Raw genomic sequence first — 14939 nt, forward strand, 5'->3', positions numbered from 1 at the left:
GGCCTCAGACACTTAGAAGCTGTGTGACCGAGGGCAAGTCTCTTAACCCCATTTGCTAAGATGCTCATCTGCAAAATGGACTGGAGAAGGAAATGGCAAACCATTTCAGTCTCTTTGCCAAGAAACTCCAAATGGGATCATGAAAAGTTGGACACGACTGAAACAACTGGGCAGCAACAGTAATTGAGTCTACTAGCTGATTAATGGGAGCACACCGGGGGGGCTCATGGACCAAAGTGTTGGGAGGAAAGCCACCCATAAAGCATGTGCTCCACCTCCAAGTTCACGCCGAGAACTTTGAGAGTTATAGCAGTCACCCCTCTGAGGACCAACATGTCAGTATTGGTGAAAGTTAGAAGAATGATCCTAGAGAGAATATTAAAGACAAATAAGGGAAGTGACCTACCTATGATCACACAGCTAGTAAATGTCAGAATTGTTTTCATGCCTAGTTTACTGACTTCACATAAAGTATTCTTTCTACTACACTTGCATCTCTAGATGGCTTTTAAGTTCCCTTCCAGTTCTAAGATTCCAACAATTGTATCTAACAATAGCTAGCATTTCTATGGCACATTAAAGTTTGCAAAATGTGCGACAACTATTATTTTATTCTTACAATAATCCTGGGAGGGTAGATGCTGTTATTATCCCCATTTTACAGATGTGGAGACGGAGGCAGGCAGAGATTAAGTGACTTGCCTTGGGCTACACGGCTAGCCAGAGTCTGAAGCTAAAATTGAACTCTGGTTTTCCTGGTTACAAGTCTAGTACCCTATCCAGTGCACCACCTAGCACCCAGCTTCCAGGATATGATCCATATACGCAAAGAACTCAGAATCTGGTAGGGGAGAGAAGACATCTATGTAATTCACTGTCATGCAAAACAGAATATGCTGAGAACATAAGAAAAGGCATGAATAAGGGACGGTAGGAATTCCTAATAGGAAAGAAGTATCTTAAAGTTATTGTGTCCATCCTATCTTTGCCATACTATAATTCATTGAGGCTGGGGCTAACATTTATCTTTATGTCTCCCTTGACAACTAGCTTGGGGCTTGGCACATGGTACCTGGTCAATAAAATCTTACCGAAAGAATGTCAAAATCGTGAAAATTATGGTTGACGTTTGTCTGGTACCTATTATTGAGAATCTCGTTGGATCCTCCCAACAGCCTCTTCGAATTAAGTACTACGGATTGGAGTCCTCATTTTTCAGATAAGGAAACTTGACACGGAGACAAGATGTGTGAGTTGCTCGAGGTCAAACAGCCAGTGAGCGCCTGTGGTGCGATCCAGCCCGAGGACACAAAATCAAGCATCGTGTCCATCGTACCGTTCTGCCTCTTCTCAAGTTTGGATGGCAGCTGGCCATAATGTAACTAGCACAGAGGAGGGATGAGAGCTAGATAATTGATAAATTAGATGTGAGATAAAAGTAAAAGTATTTATTTTTTTCTTATTAACGTAATGAGTCAGCCCGGTGTACGCAGCCAGGTGACACGGTGGATAGAACGCTGGGCCTTGGGTCAGGAAGACCTGAGTTCAGATCTGGACTTGGACATGTATTAGCTGAGAGACCCTGGGCAAGTCACTTAACTTCTGTCTGCCTCAGTTTCCTCATTTCTAAACTGGGAATAATAAGAGTACCTATCTCCCAGGGTCATTGCAGGGATCAAGTGAGCACATTATAAAGCTTAAAGCACCATATAAACGCTAGTTATTATTAGTACCAATAATAGATAGGATGATGGGCTCGCCATCGGGAAGACTTGGATTTGAATCTCACCTGGACTCTTAATAGATATATGGCCCTAGGCAAATCACTGAACTTCTCTGTACTTCAGGCAGCCCCCTAGGATTTATCTGCTAAGTCAAAGGTGGGGTACTGGTGGAGGGAGTTCCCACATCAGGAGATCCCCACGTGACTCAGCAGCCAACCTGCCCTCCCAAACCTGTAATTGCATTTTGGGGCGCTGTAACTGGCAGTTTGTACGTTGCAGAAAATCAACAAAAACCAGGCTTTTCTGCGGGAACAACTTCAGAAGTACAGCTGAGTGAAATTACTACAAGGAGCTCTCTAGCACAAGTCCCTCTGTTGTCAGTCAGATAGCATTTATTAAAGGCCTTCTATGTGCCAGGCACTGGGCTAAGTGTTGGAGATACAGAGAAAGGCAAAAGACAGTCCCTGCTCTCAAGGATCTCACAGGCTAATGGAGGAGACAACAGGCAAACAACTATATACAAATAAGATATACGCAGCATAAATTGGGGGTAATCTCAGAGGGAAGACACTGAAGGTTAAGAAGAGCTGGGAAAGGCTTCTTACCAAAGGTAGGACTTCAGCTGGGACTGAAAGGAAGCCAGAAAAGTCATGAGTGGAGATGAGGAGGGAGAACATTCCATGCATGGAGGAGAGGTGGTGAAAATGCCTGGAGTACGAAGATGGAGAATCATGTGAGAGGAAAAGCAAAGGGGCCAGTGTCCCTGGATTATAGAATACACGGAGGGAAGAAAGGTGCTCATTGTAGAGCAAAAGATTGAATATTAATATCACATGCTTACTATTGGCTTTGGTGCTGGGTGTACAAAGATAAAAATTAAATAGTTCTTATTTGTAAGGAAATTAACATTCTGTCAAGTGCAAAGTTCAAGCCCATGTTCTTGAACAGAGAGAGATTTTGGGTTTTGAGCCAAAAGACCTAGGTTTGAATGCTGGCTCCAATCCTTTTTAGCTTTGTGGCAAAGTCACTTAGCCCATCAGAATCTCAATGGCCCACCTCATCTGTAAAATGGAGATACTGTGGCATAACTCATCTTCTGGGGTTTTTAGGGGCAAGGTACTTTGGAAAACACAAAATCAAAATCACAAAATTTGGGAGTTGGAATTAACCTGAATGCCAATCCTGTACATGAAAGGAATCCTTGTGGTGGTATCCCTGATGAAGTTACAGCCTCTCCTTGAAGACCACCAATAAGTAGGGAACCCATTATCTCGTAAGACACCCCATTTCACTTTTGGACAATAATTGTAAATGTTAGCAAAAGTTTCATTTTTAAAAATTAGTAAATGTTAGTAAATTATTAAAAATAAAATTATTAGTAAATATTAGTAAATTATTCAAACAAAAATTAGTAAAAGTATAAAGTTTTTTCCTGACATTAAATCTAAATTGGCTTCTTTGCAGCTTCTACCCATTGCTCTTGGTTTTGCCCTCTGGTGCTAATCAGAAAAAAGCTAATACTGAAATACTTTTTCTACAAGATAGCCCTTCAAATAACCGAAAACAGTGATACGTTTCTCTGCCCCTTCCCCTTGTCCTTCAACTTGCTCCTCTTAAGGCATAGATTCAGGGTTCTTCCTCATGATGGATTCCCTCCTCTGGATGCTCAGTATCTTTCCTAATCTGTGGTGCCCAGAACTAATGACAAGACTCCAGATGAGGTCTTGATGAGCTCAGAGTATCATGGGATTTTATCATCTTCCTGTTCCTAGAACCAGGTCTCCCTTATTGCAGCCCAAGGTTGCACTGGCACTTTTGACTGTCTCATCCTACTGCTGACTCATATTCATCTGGCGGTCCTCTAGGCCTCCCCAGATCTTTTTCAGAACACATCTAACCATGCCTCCCCCATCTCATACTTGTGAAGTTGTTATGGGTTTTTTTAAAGTTGTTTATTGTTGTTGCTTTAACCCAAGTGTAAGACTTTACAGGAATTGTATTTCTATTATTACTGATAGAGATGGGGGAGGATGTTGTATATGTGTCTTATTCTTCAAATCAACAGACATTTACTAAGTCCCTATTACGTACGCAGCCCTGTGATGTGGTGTTATGTCATACTCACAGCATGCTGATGGGCAGAGATGTCTCACTCCTAGCCTTTTTTCTAAGGCAGTATGCTTCTGGTAGGGATCTGTTTCTAGTTGAGTTTGACCCATTGTTGTAGAAGATACAGTAAGTGGAAGATGTTAATAATCAAAGAAACCTCATTTGTTGGCAGTGACCCCAGCCATTACACCTGACTTGAAGGAACTTAGCCTGGTTGGACAGATAAAGTAAGATACGTAAAGAGTTAAGTAAGCAGAAATGTATGATGCTGATAAAAGAGATGCCCGTATATTATACAGGGTGTCCCTAATGTCTGGACACATAGGCAAAAATGCATATTTTGAAATATTTGGAATATTAACAGACCTCAGCCCCCTTGATTTCTTTTTCTGGGGTATGCTAAAGGAGAAGGTGTCCTCAATGAAAATCACAGATGCCACACACTTGAAGGCATAAAGAGTGAGTGTGCTAAAATTGGTGGCAGTGTGGAGTTATTGCATCACATTCATGTGAATCTTGCAATGCGCATCAACCTTTGCATCACAAATGATGGAATTCATATTGAAGATGTTATTTGTTAATATTCCAATTAAATAAAATGTTGTTGAAAATTTCATTCATTTCCTGAAAATATGCATTTTTGCCTATGTGTCCACATTTTAGGAACACCCTGTAGAGTTAGTCCTGTAGTAACACATCTGATATAGGGGTCTGCTTCCCTTTTCTGGGATGCCAGTGGTCCTTCCTGGCTCCTTACCTTACATATGGCTATCCTATACCCTCCATGACACCATTGCCACTAGCTTCCTAGTTAGGCTTTTGGAAAAGGCAGATTAAAAAGTTACCTCAGCCTATAATGGAAATTAATGGAAAGAGCCAATGCTCTGACTCTGGATCAGAAGACTTGAATTTGTATCCCAACTCCTCTACTTACTATCTCTGTGCCCGTGGGCACATAGTAAAAATTATAAAATATACTGATAAATTGGAGAGTGTCTAGAGGTAGGAAGCCATCATGGAGAAGGGCCTTGAATCTATGCCTTAAGAGGAGTAGTTGAAGGATCCAGGGAAGTTTAGTATGGGGAAGAGGTAGAGAAACATGATAGTTATCTTCAGTCAGTTGAAGGGCCATCTTGTACTGACAAGTACCAGAGGGCAAAACCTCTACAAAGCTACAAAGACATCAATTTAGGCTTAATGTCAGGAAAAACTTTCTACTTTTACTAATTCTAAAAATTTTAATAATTTACTAACTACTATTTATTAAAGTGCCTATGTACAAGTAACTTTTCTTCTTTGGGCCTCAGTTGCCTCAATCTATAAAATGAGACAATTGGACCACTTTATCTTGACGTGACCCTTCTGCCTGTAAAGGGCTGTGATTTTTCCTCGAGAGAGGCTAAGGGGACTTGATTCCATAAAGAGGTGGTAAAAAGGCTTACCCTTACCACTGCTACTTCACTGCATGCCCCTCCTATGGCTACGTAGGATTGTTGCCACCAGTACTTGCTGTCCTTTAAATGGGGTAGTATCACATATGTTCTTCTATCTTTGTGCTTACAATGAAGATACATCAAGGGCCTTCGTCTTCCAGTTAAGTGCTGATTTTTCTGTCTTTGATTCATGTAAGACATGGGATGGGGGAGGCATGATTAGATATGTTCTGAAAAAGATCTGGGGAGGTTTAGAGGACCACAAGACCAATATGAGTCAGTAGTTGGATGTGACAGTGGTGTGGTAACAAGAATCCTCAACAAAAGTTGCTGACTCTGGTCCTTTTGGTGTTGCTTAGTGGCTCTCTGAGACTAACTGAAGCTCCAGGGCATGGCCTAGGTGCCACCTATCAGAGGCATGGTGGGAATGGAAAGGAATTGACTTGCTTTAAACCCTAGGACTACTGGAGGATTTTTCATTTGAGAGCAAGGTGGGAAGGGAGAGACAAATGAGGAAGACAAGGTCTTGACAGTTAACTTGAGCTAATAACTTTGGCTGTTTTTCTTAAAAACAATTAAGTCTCTCCATACATGATTGGCACATTTACAATAAGCCTTTCGTTGTCTAAAGATGAAACTGTTGGTATGGTGCTTCCTGTTTTGGACTTCTTGCCATCAGCAGGAAATGTGTACTTGTATAGACACGCCCACACATACCCACACCCCCAGCCCCCCAACATCTAGTGGGCTGGGTGTTCTTTCCGTAGATGTCTTCAACTGACCACATATCATGATTATCTTTAGCTGCCTTTTTCAAGGTCTTTGTCTTTTAAAATGAAGGGTTTTCTCTCAAAGTGGCTTCAGTGAGGTTTTATGACAATGTTACTAATGTATTCTCAAGTCCATGTTTCTGGCTAAAATCACATTGACTATGTAGTTGTAAGATGTAATTGCTGTAGGTCAGATGCATGTCTTTTCTTGTTTTCCAAGTTTCATTGGGCTAATTACCAAAAAAAATGAAACTTTCTTGATTACTAACAGTTCACTTTTATATTATATACTCTTTTGAAGGCTGAAAAAGTGCTTTTGACATGGCAAACTTGTGTGGTGGATAATATAATTCTTATTATCCCCATTTTGTTGTTCACTCATATCTGACTCTTCATGACCCCTTTTGGGGTTTTCTTGGCAAAGATACTGAAGTAGTTTGCCATTTCCTTCTCCAGCTGATTTTACAGATGAGAAAACTGAGGCAAACAGGGTTAAGTGAGTTGCCCAGGGTCACACAGCTAGTAAATGTCTGAGGCCACATATGAACTCAGGAAGATTAGTCTTCCTGACTCCAGGTCTGGCACTCTATCCACTGTACCACCTAATATCCCTATCCCCATTTTACAAGTCAGGAATGAGCCCCTTACCTAAATGTAAAATGAAAAGGTTGGACTAGATACTCTAAGACAGTGGCAAACTCAGCTAGAAACTGGAGGCCACTGGACTTGATTTCTTCCTTGTGAGGAACTCTCGATGTGGAAAGTTATTATATTAGAACATTCTATCTTTTGTATGTTATATCTTGTGTAAGGTTATTATGTCATCTTACAGTATATCTATTTAAAGGAACATTACCTATGTTCTATTTTATTTTTATTTATTCTGTTAAATATTTCCCAATTACATTTTAACCCGGTTCGGATAGCACTGGGATGTGTTTCAGTTGCAGACAGTGGGCCCTGAGTTTGATTCCTTTGCTTTAAAAGCCCTTCCAGGTCTTAAATTCTGTGAGTCTACGATTGCAGCTCCTATAGAGTCTGGTTTCCTCATTCTATCTGCTTCCATCTTTGCGCTCACAATGAGGACACATCAAGGACCATTGTCTTCTAGTTGGGTGCTGATTTTTCTGTCTTTGATTCAGCAACTCCACAAGTATTTTTACTGAGTACCCGCTGTATCCTCAAGTACCTTAGTAGGTACCATTTATTTTTGGTTTGGGTCTGTGATTTTTTCCTTGTGGGGCACCCTCCATGCGGAAACTCTCTCCACTTAGACCGACTGGCCACTCTGGTCTTTTATCATCTCGGAGAGTGAGTTTACCTGAGGTCACTGAGAAACTTGCCCGCAGCTACACAACCACAATGTGTCAGAGCTAGGACTTGAACCCCAGGTCTCCCAGGTTCCAAGGCTGGCCTTTCATCTGCTACAGCATCCTGACTCTCTCCCTGGTGCCATTGGGCGACAAAAGAAATAGGAAACATAGCCTGGATCTTTAAAGGGAGTATTTTAATTGAAGAGACAAAACAAGTTCAAAGAAAGACACGGCAATTCTTCAAGCCCCACGTTGCATGCTTAAAAGCTGTCTAAGTCACTCCCTGGAGCAAGCTGCTGAAATCCTCTGGGCTTCAGTTTTCCTTCTCTGTAAAATGGACTGATGGTGATGTAAAATGTAGATGATAATAGTGAAGGAATTACAAGCCTGCCCTTTCTGACTGTAGATCCCATGCTCTTCCCAGGATATCACACTACGTTTTCATGCTGTAGTAAGGTGAAGGGTTGTTATTCCCCACCTTCTAGGACTTGTTGTGATGGAAGATCCTCTTTATAAAGCTTAAAGCACCATAAAAATGAACTGTGATTATCTTTTTTTCTTCCTCAAGCTGGAGGATATTTAATTGCAGTACCCCGATGTAGCCATTAGCTAGAGAGGCAGTTCTAATCCAGTCTCAGACACACTAGCTCTGTGACCCTGGATGAGTCATCTAACCTCCATACCTCAGTTACTCAACTGTAAAATGGGGATGATGATAATAATAGCACTTATTTCTCAGGGTTTTTCGAGGATCAATTGAGTTGATATTGGTAAAGCCCTCTGCAAACCTTGGAACACTTTACAAATGCCATCATTCTTATTCTTATCTAGCACCCGTTAGAAGTTCAACAGTGGGTTTCAGAAGGAAGAGGTAGATGAATGTAAGTTGTAGAAAGCCTCAGTGGTACCAGTGGGTTAATAACTTTTCTTTTAAGGGACAGCCAGGGAGTGTAGTAGAGTGCTGGCCTTGGAATAAAAAAAACCCACAAAAAACCAACAACCTGAGTTCAAATCCTACATCTGACATTTATTAGCTGTGTGATCCTGAGTAGGTCACTTACCCTCTCAGCCTCAGTTTCCTCATCAGTAAAATGCAGGGGTGATGTTGATGTCCTCTAATATCCTTTCAGGCTCTGGATCTTTGATTCCTAAGAATCTTTATCTTTGAGGGAGTTTTGTGGTTTGAGGGTACATAAGGAGTTTCATCCGTGAAATCTTCCAATGAATCACAGCATCCTAGAATTTGAAAGAGACTTTGAAAGTTATCCAGGCCAGACCCTTGTCTGATGGAGGGATTGTCTGTATGGTTTTCTCCCCAAGTGGTTGAGAAAGAAGGGGGTGTGAGGGGAAGGAGATTGTTTTATTAAATCTAGCATTGGCAGCCATCTCAGGAGAATAAGGCATGCTGCTGTTTAGCAACATTTTGCTTCTTTCCTTCCCCTTTAAAATAAACAAACAAGAAACCCAAAACTCTGTTCCTTGTATATAATGACTAAGAATTCCGAGGGAGCCAAATGCTGCCTGGCAGTCACGGGGTTTGTTCTCATGGTCCATGGACTTTTGTTGTGATCGCTACATGATCTGTCTTCTGTCTGACAGAAGTCTAGGATTGAAGCTGACCGAGGTTTAGACAAGGACCCCTTCAAAATCCCCTTTTAGGAAGATCTCCAGCTGACACAGAGGGGGCTGGAGGTGGGTGTCAGCCAGTTAGTCCATGACTGATGCTACGTTGATGAAATCATTCCGGTGTTTTTTGAGAGCGCTCATAAGTCTGATGAGAAGGGAATTATTGCCGTCCTGACTCGCTCTCTTCATTCGCCCAGAAGCGATGGGACCCTTTTTTTATGTTCCTTACCCCCAAACCCCCCAACAGCCTCAGACTTGGGATGGGCTGGATACTTAAGCAACCTTCCCTTCCCTAAAGATTTGCAATCAGGAAGTAATTAATGTGCTCTCTGGGCTCAAGGTAGAAGGGATTAAGTATTTACATAGGACCTGCTATTAGCCAGGCAGGCACTGTGCTCATAAACGTTGCCTCATCTGATTCTCACAACAGCCCCTTGAGGTGGGTGATGCTGTTGTGCCCATTTCCTCAGTTGAGGAAACTGAGGCAGACAGGTTAAGTGACATGCCTTGGGTCACACTGCTAGTCTAAAGTTAGATTTGCACTCAAGTCTTCCTGACTCCAGGCCCAGTGCTCTATTCTTTGTCCTTCCTAGTTGCCTCAATGAAGGAATCCTGAGAATGAGTGTCTGAGGCTGAGTTTGAACTCGGGTCTTTCAGTGCCCAATCCACTGCACCACATAACCACCTGTATATCTATATACACGCAGGTGAAGTCTTATTCCCTTTTCCTTGTGACCCTTTGAAGTTAGCTCTCATTCTCTAACCCTCAAACCTTCTCTTAACAGACTACACCTTCCCAGTTCCTTTGGCTCATCCTCTCATGGCACGGTTATGAGTCAAGGGATCATAGACTTAGAGCTAGGCGTCTAGTCCAACTCCTTCTTTTATAGATGAAGACATCAAGACCCAAATTTAGGTGACTTGCCCCACTTAATACGAATGATGTCAGACGAAAACTACTCTGAGTCCAAATAATAACAACGAAAGAGAGCATTTGTGCAGCACTTTAAGGTTTGCAAAGTACCTCACAAATAAAATCTCATTTTACCCCGGCAACAACTTTGGGTGTTATTATTATCTCTGTTGAGGATGAGGAAACTGAGGCAAACAGGTTAAGTGACGGTTTATGTGAAGAAGTAGAAAAAATAATAAGGGGAACAGATTGAGAATGATCTGAGTTCAGATTTTACCTCTGATGCTTTTAATGATGGGAAAATCATTGAATCTATCTGATTAAATGGGCCTCAATTTCTGGATCTATAAAACAGGGATAATAATATCTGTTGTCCCTACCTCAAAATGTTGTTGCAAGGTTCAGGTGAGGTAAAGTAGATAAAGTGCTTTGCAAACTTTAAAGAGGCTTGTCACAACACACACACACACACACACACACACACACACAGTTGTTATTTTTATTATTTTTCCAGGCCTGTCATTTCATCTATGTAGTATATTTTCAGTATCGCCCCATTATAATCTACCCTCTACTCAACTGTAAGATTACTATTCCTATAGCACAAATCTGACCATGTTGCCACCCTCTTCAATAAACTTTCGTGGCTCCCTATCACCTCCAGGATCAGATATAAAAATCCTGTGTTTGACATTCTGAGACCTCTCCTGCCTTTTCCAGTCTTCTTAGACTTTACCCCCACCATGTACTCTGTAATCCAGTGACTGGCTTCTTTGATGTTCCCCAAACAAGACATTCCATCTCCAGACTCCAAGTATTTTCACTGGACCCAAGCCTAGAATATTCTCTTTTCTCATCTCAACTTCCCAGCTTTTCTGACTTCCTTCAGGTCCCAGGTAAAACCCCACTTTCTACAAGAAGCATTTCCTGGCCCCTTTTAAGGCTGGTGCCTTCCCTTGCTAAGTATCTCCTATTTGTTATGTATATGTCGTGTTTGTATGTTGTCCATTCCATTAGACCTGGAGTTTCCTGAGAGCTGAGACTGTCTTTTGTCTTTCTTTGTATCCCCAGTGCTTAGCACAGAGCCTGGCATTTAGTAGGTACTTAATTAATGTTTATTGACTGACTGACTGACTGCCTGAAAATTCTCCTTACAAATGAAGATAACTCGTCTAAAATTTATCATCTTAGAAAGTGACTTGCTTATGGTCACCCAGTTATTACTGTGTTACCAGAGCGGGACTTGGCTCCAACTTCATCAGATGGTCTCCCTATTATAAATATTTTTATTAATGGAAATAAAGAAGTGGAAAGTGTAGGAAGGGTGGAGTGGGTATGAGCTGTCGAGGCATGTGGATGACAAGGTAGACATGAACTAGATGTTTGTGTTAGCCATGGGGAAGGGAATTAGCAACAGGCAAGAATGGTTATTCCGTGGCTAGTTGGTACAGTGGATAAAACATCTGGTCTAGAGACAGGAAGACTCACCTTCCTGAGTTCAAATGTGACCTGAGACACTTATTGCTGTGTGACCCCGGGCAAGTCGCTTAACCCTCTTTACTTCAGTTCCTCGTCTGTAAAATGAGCTGGAGGAGGAACTGGCAAACCACTTTAGTATCTCTGCCAAGAAAACCCCAAATGGGGTCACAAAGAGTCTAACATAACTTAACCACAGCAACAAAACAATGGTTGTTGGAGAAGCTTATAGTTCCATTTACAAGCTTGATGTAATGGCAGTCTTTGACTTCCTGGATAGAGAGAGGTTTGTCCAAGACCTGGTTCTGAGTCTTGAGTAAAGCTAAGGCTTTGCTCAGTGCTTAGTGTCCAGCATGGGGAGATGTGGAGGGGTGGGGGAAGGGGGTCAAGTGCTGTCTCCAGGCAAAAATCATAAGGTAGGCAAAGCTTATCTTCAGTCCTTTCAGGCACCCTGTCTTTCCCTTCCACTGCCAGGCACCCAGAGTCCAATGTTTCTTTTCTCTCAAAAGCTGACCTCAGAGAGCACTCTTGAGATACTCATTCACACCAGAACGTAAAAATGCCTCATCTGGCCTTAATATGTTACTCTTCCCCCAGGGATTTTTGTTTTTAGAGGGGACATGGAGTTTCAAGCCAGAGAAATGAATCTGTTTCTGGAATTTCAGGGATCATGGATGACGGGAACTTTGAATTTTAAAAAATCTTGGCTCTGGTTTCCTTAACTTTTGGTCAAACAGGAGCAAACATTTATGAGACGTCTGGGCAGTTTGTGGGACCATCAGAGAGATTGGATGCCGCGTGTTTGGGTGGGGTATTTATATATTTATTTAAACAGTAGCACAATGAACTCATTTATCCAGTGTGCACCCTTGACCAAGTGAAGACTTGTTTTTTTCCCCCTTTTTTCAGACATTTGCCTGAAAAAATTAAGGATGACCAACAGCTGAAGAATATGAGTGGCCAGTGGTTTTATGAAGCCAAGTCTAAGAGACACAGAGATAAAATCCATGGAGCAGATATAATTCGGGCATCAATCAGAAAAAAGAAACCGCCAACAATTGGTGAGTTTTTGAGTACTTATCTTGTACTTGGGAGGCTGAGGAAGGGAAGGTGTGAGGCTGTGGGGATGTGGAGGGGTCTTAGAAGTGCAGATCAGGCTCATCCCTGAAGTACTGCATTACAGCTGACTGATTCTCTTCAACAGAAATTTTTATGTTCTAGGATTGTGGACCTAAGATTCACATTCACTTATACCTCTTATATGAATCTTTTTAACTCAGGGTCTGGGAATTTGGATTTTTTAAAAATTGTTCATTGTATTTTAATGTAATCGATTTCCTTTGTAATCCTGCTTTTAATTTATGCATTCTAAGAATAATTATTATTTATTAGACTACCAAAGGGGTTAGTAATACAAAAAGTTTAAGAATCCCTGGTTTTAGCCCAGTTTAAAATCCCTGTAAATGCCTGTGATCCCTAAGCTTTGTAGGTAAGGCCAGTGGATTTTTTAAGATGAGTAGTTCTGAGCTTCAGTAGGCCAAGCCGATAGGTTCCACATTAAGCTCAGCATTAATATGATGAGCCTTGGGAGGTAGAGGAGGGCCCACCAGGTTGTCCAAGGAGGGGCAACTGGGTGCAGGTTGGAAACAGCAGGTCAAGATCCTGTGCTTATCTGAGTGGGTTTGTGCCCATCATTAGCCTCTGAACTTCCAGCCTCAGCCATGTAGGGACACTGTCTTTAAAACAAACAAACAAAAAAAGCAACCCTGTTTTAGATGAAGTATGGGCTGGCTGGCTGAGTTTGAGACAGAGACAGACAGACAGACAGTAGGAGGTCACAAGCTACACTAGAAAGAGGACTGGTTCTGGAGTCACAGGATCAGCTTCAAAGGACCTGTCCTTGGCACTATCTATGTGACCTTGAACGATCACTTAGATCTCTTTGGGCCTTGCTTCTCTCGTCTGTAAATGGGAGGGTGGGTCCCTTTTGGTTCCAGATCAGTGAGCCTGTGATCATGCTTCTCTGGTAATAAATTGAGAACTATTTAAATTAGAGCTGTAGATGCCTAAGACCCCTTCCATCTTGTTCTTTGATTTAAGGGGGAACTGGTATGCTTATGTCTTTTGATTTCCTATCTTTGGCTCAATACCTTTTTCCTGGATGCTGCAGAGAGGCAGTGTGGATTAGTGGAAGGAAGAATGTACTTGGGAGTCTGAATATGTGAGTTCTAAGCCAATAATTAGCTGTGTGATCTTTAATAAGTCACTAGACTCTTTTGGGCCTTTGTCAAATGATAGCCCTAAGATTCTATGAGTCTAAAGAAAAATGAACATCTCTCTCTCTCTCTCTCTCTCTCTCTCTCTCTCTCTCTCTCTCTCTCTCTCTCTCTCTCTCTCTCTCTTGCTCTCTCGCTCTCTGGCTCTCTCTCTCTCTCTCTCTCTCTCTCTCTCGCTCTCTCTCTCTCGCTCTCTCTCTCTCTCTCTCTCTCTCTTGCTCTCTCGCTCTCTGGCTCTCTCTCTCTCTCTCTCTCTCTCTCTCTCTCTCTCTCTCTTTCTCTCTTTCTCTCTCTCTCTCACTCTCACTCTCACTCTCACTCTCTCGCTGTCTCTCTCAATGACCCAGAATGGAAAAGGAGGATTTTTGTGGTTTGGATTGAACTGAGAAAACGTGCAATGGCTTTAATGATTCTTAACTGCTTGCTGCTGCAATACACCACTATTTTCCAGTGATGCTAGTTGAGTCCCTCATCACCTCTGATCTGCTCTATTGCAGTCACCTCCTAATTGGTCTCCCTGCTTCCCATCTCTTTCCTTTCCATTCTGTTCTCCACATGGTTACCACAGTCATGTTTCTAAGGCACAGGTCTACTGTGGCATTTCCCTACTTAATAGTGGTTCCCTGTTACCTCTAGGATCAAGTGCAAATTCTGCTGTCTGGCATGTAAAGCCCTTTACAACATGGCTCTATTCTACCTTTCTAGGCTTATGACACATTATTTCCTTTCACACACTTGTCATTCCAGCCAAACTGGCTCAAGAGCCCACGCGCGCGCACGCACACACACACACAGACACACACACACATGCTATCCCATTTCCTGTCTCCGTGCTTTCCACAGGCTGTTTTCTGGGCTTGGAATGCTTCTACCTCTTAGAATTCCTAGTTTCCTTTGAATTTCAGTAGCTATAAAATTCGTTCATTCATAAATTCATCCAACAAACATGTATTAAGCAGCAAACGTGCTAGGCACTGGAAGGGCTATAAAGTTTAGATAAAACATGGTTTCTGCCCTTACGGAGCTCATAGCCACATTTGAAGATAGACATATGTCGATAACTTCAATCTCCCATACAATAAAATACAATGTGTGATGTATAATCATGACAGAATTCACCTGCTCCTAAAATAAGTTCAGTCACTAAGTCTTTGGGCCCTAACTGTGGCAGAAACAAGAAAAAAGCTTCTGAAATTGGGTGGAGAACAGTACCATCATTTTGTTGATGCTACTGTTGAATATGAAAATAGAAAGGGCTATTCAGAGTTGGATAGTGCCTCCTGACCTGCTTCTACATCC

General features: G+C 42.0%; 1 protein-coding gene across 1 annotated transcript in view; it reads left to right on the top strand.

Annotated features, from left to right (window-relative positions):
* The window catches only part of SYTL2 (synaptotagmin like 2), a 105145-nt gene that overhangs the window by 8250 nt on the left and 81956 nt on the right, over positions 1–14939 (top strand). The window contains exon 2 of the mRNA XM_036746030.1: positions 12274–12425. Coding sequence (XP_036601925.1) covers positions 12274–12425 — 152 coding nt within the window. The remainder of the gene's footprint in view (positions 1–12273; positions 12426–14939) is intronic.

The sequence above is a fragment of the Trichosurus vulpecula genome, chromosome 2 (genome assembly GCF_011100635.1).
Source record: "Trichosurus vulpecula isolate mTriVul1 chromosome 2, mTriVul1.pri, whole genome shotgun sequence".
Taxonomy (NCBI): domain Eukaryota; kingdom Metazoa; phylum Chordata; class Mammalia; order Diprotodontia; family Phalangeridae; genus Trichosurus; species Trichosurus vulpecula.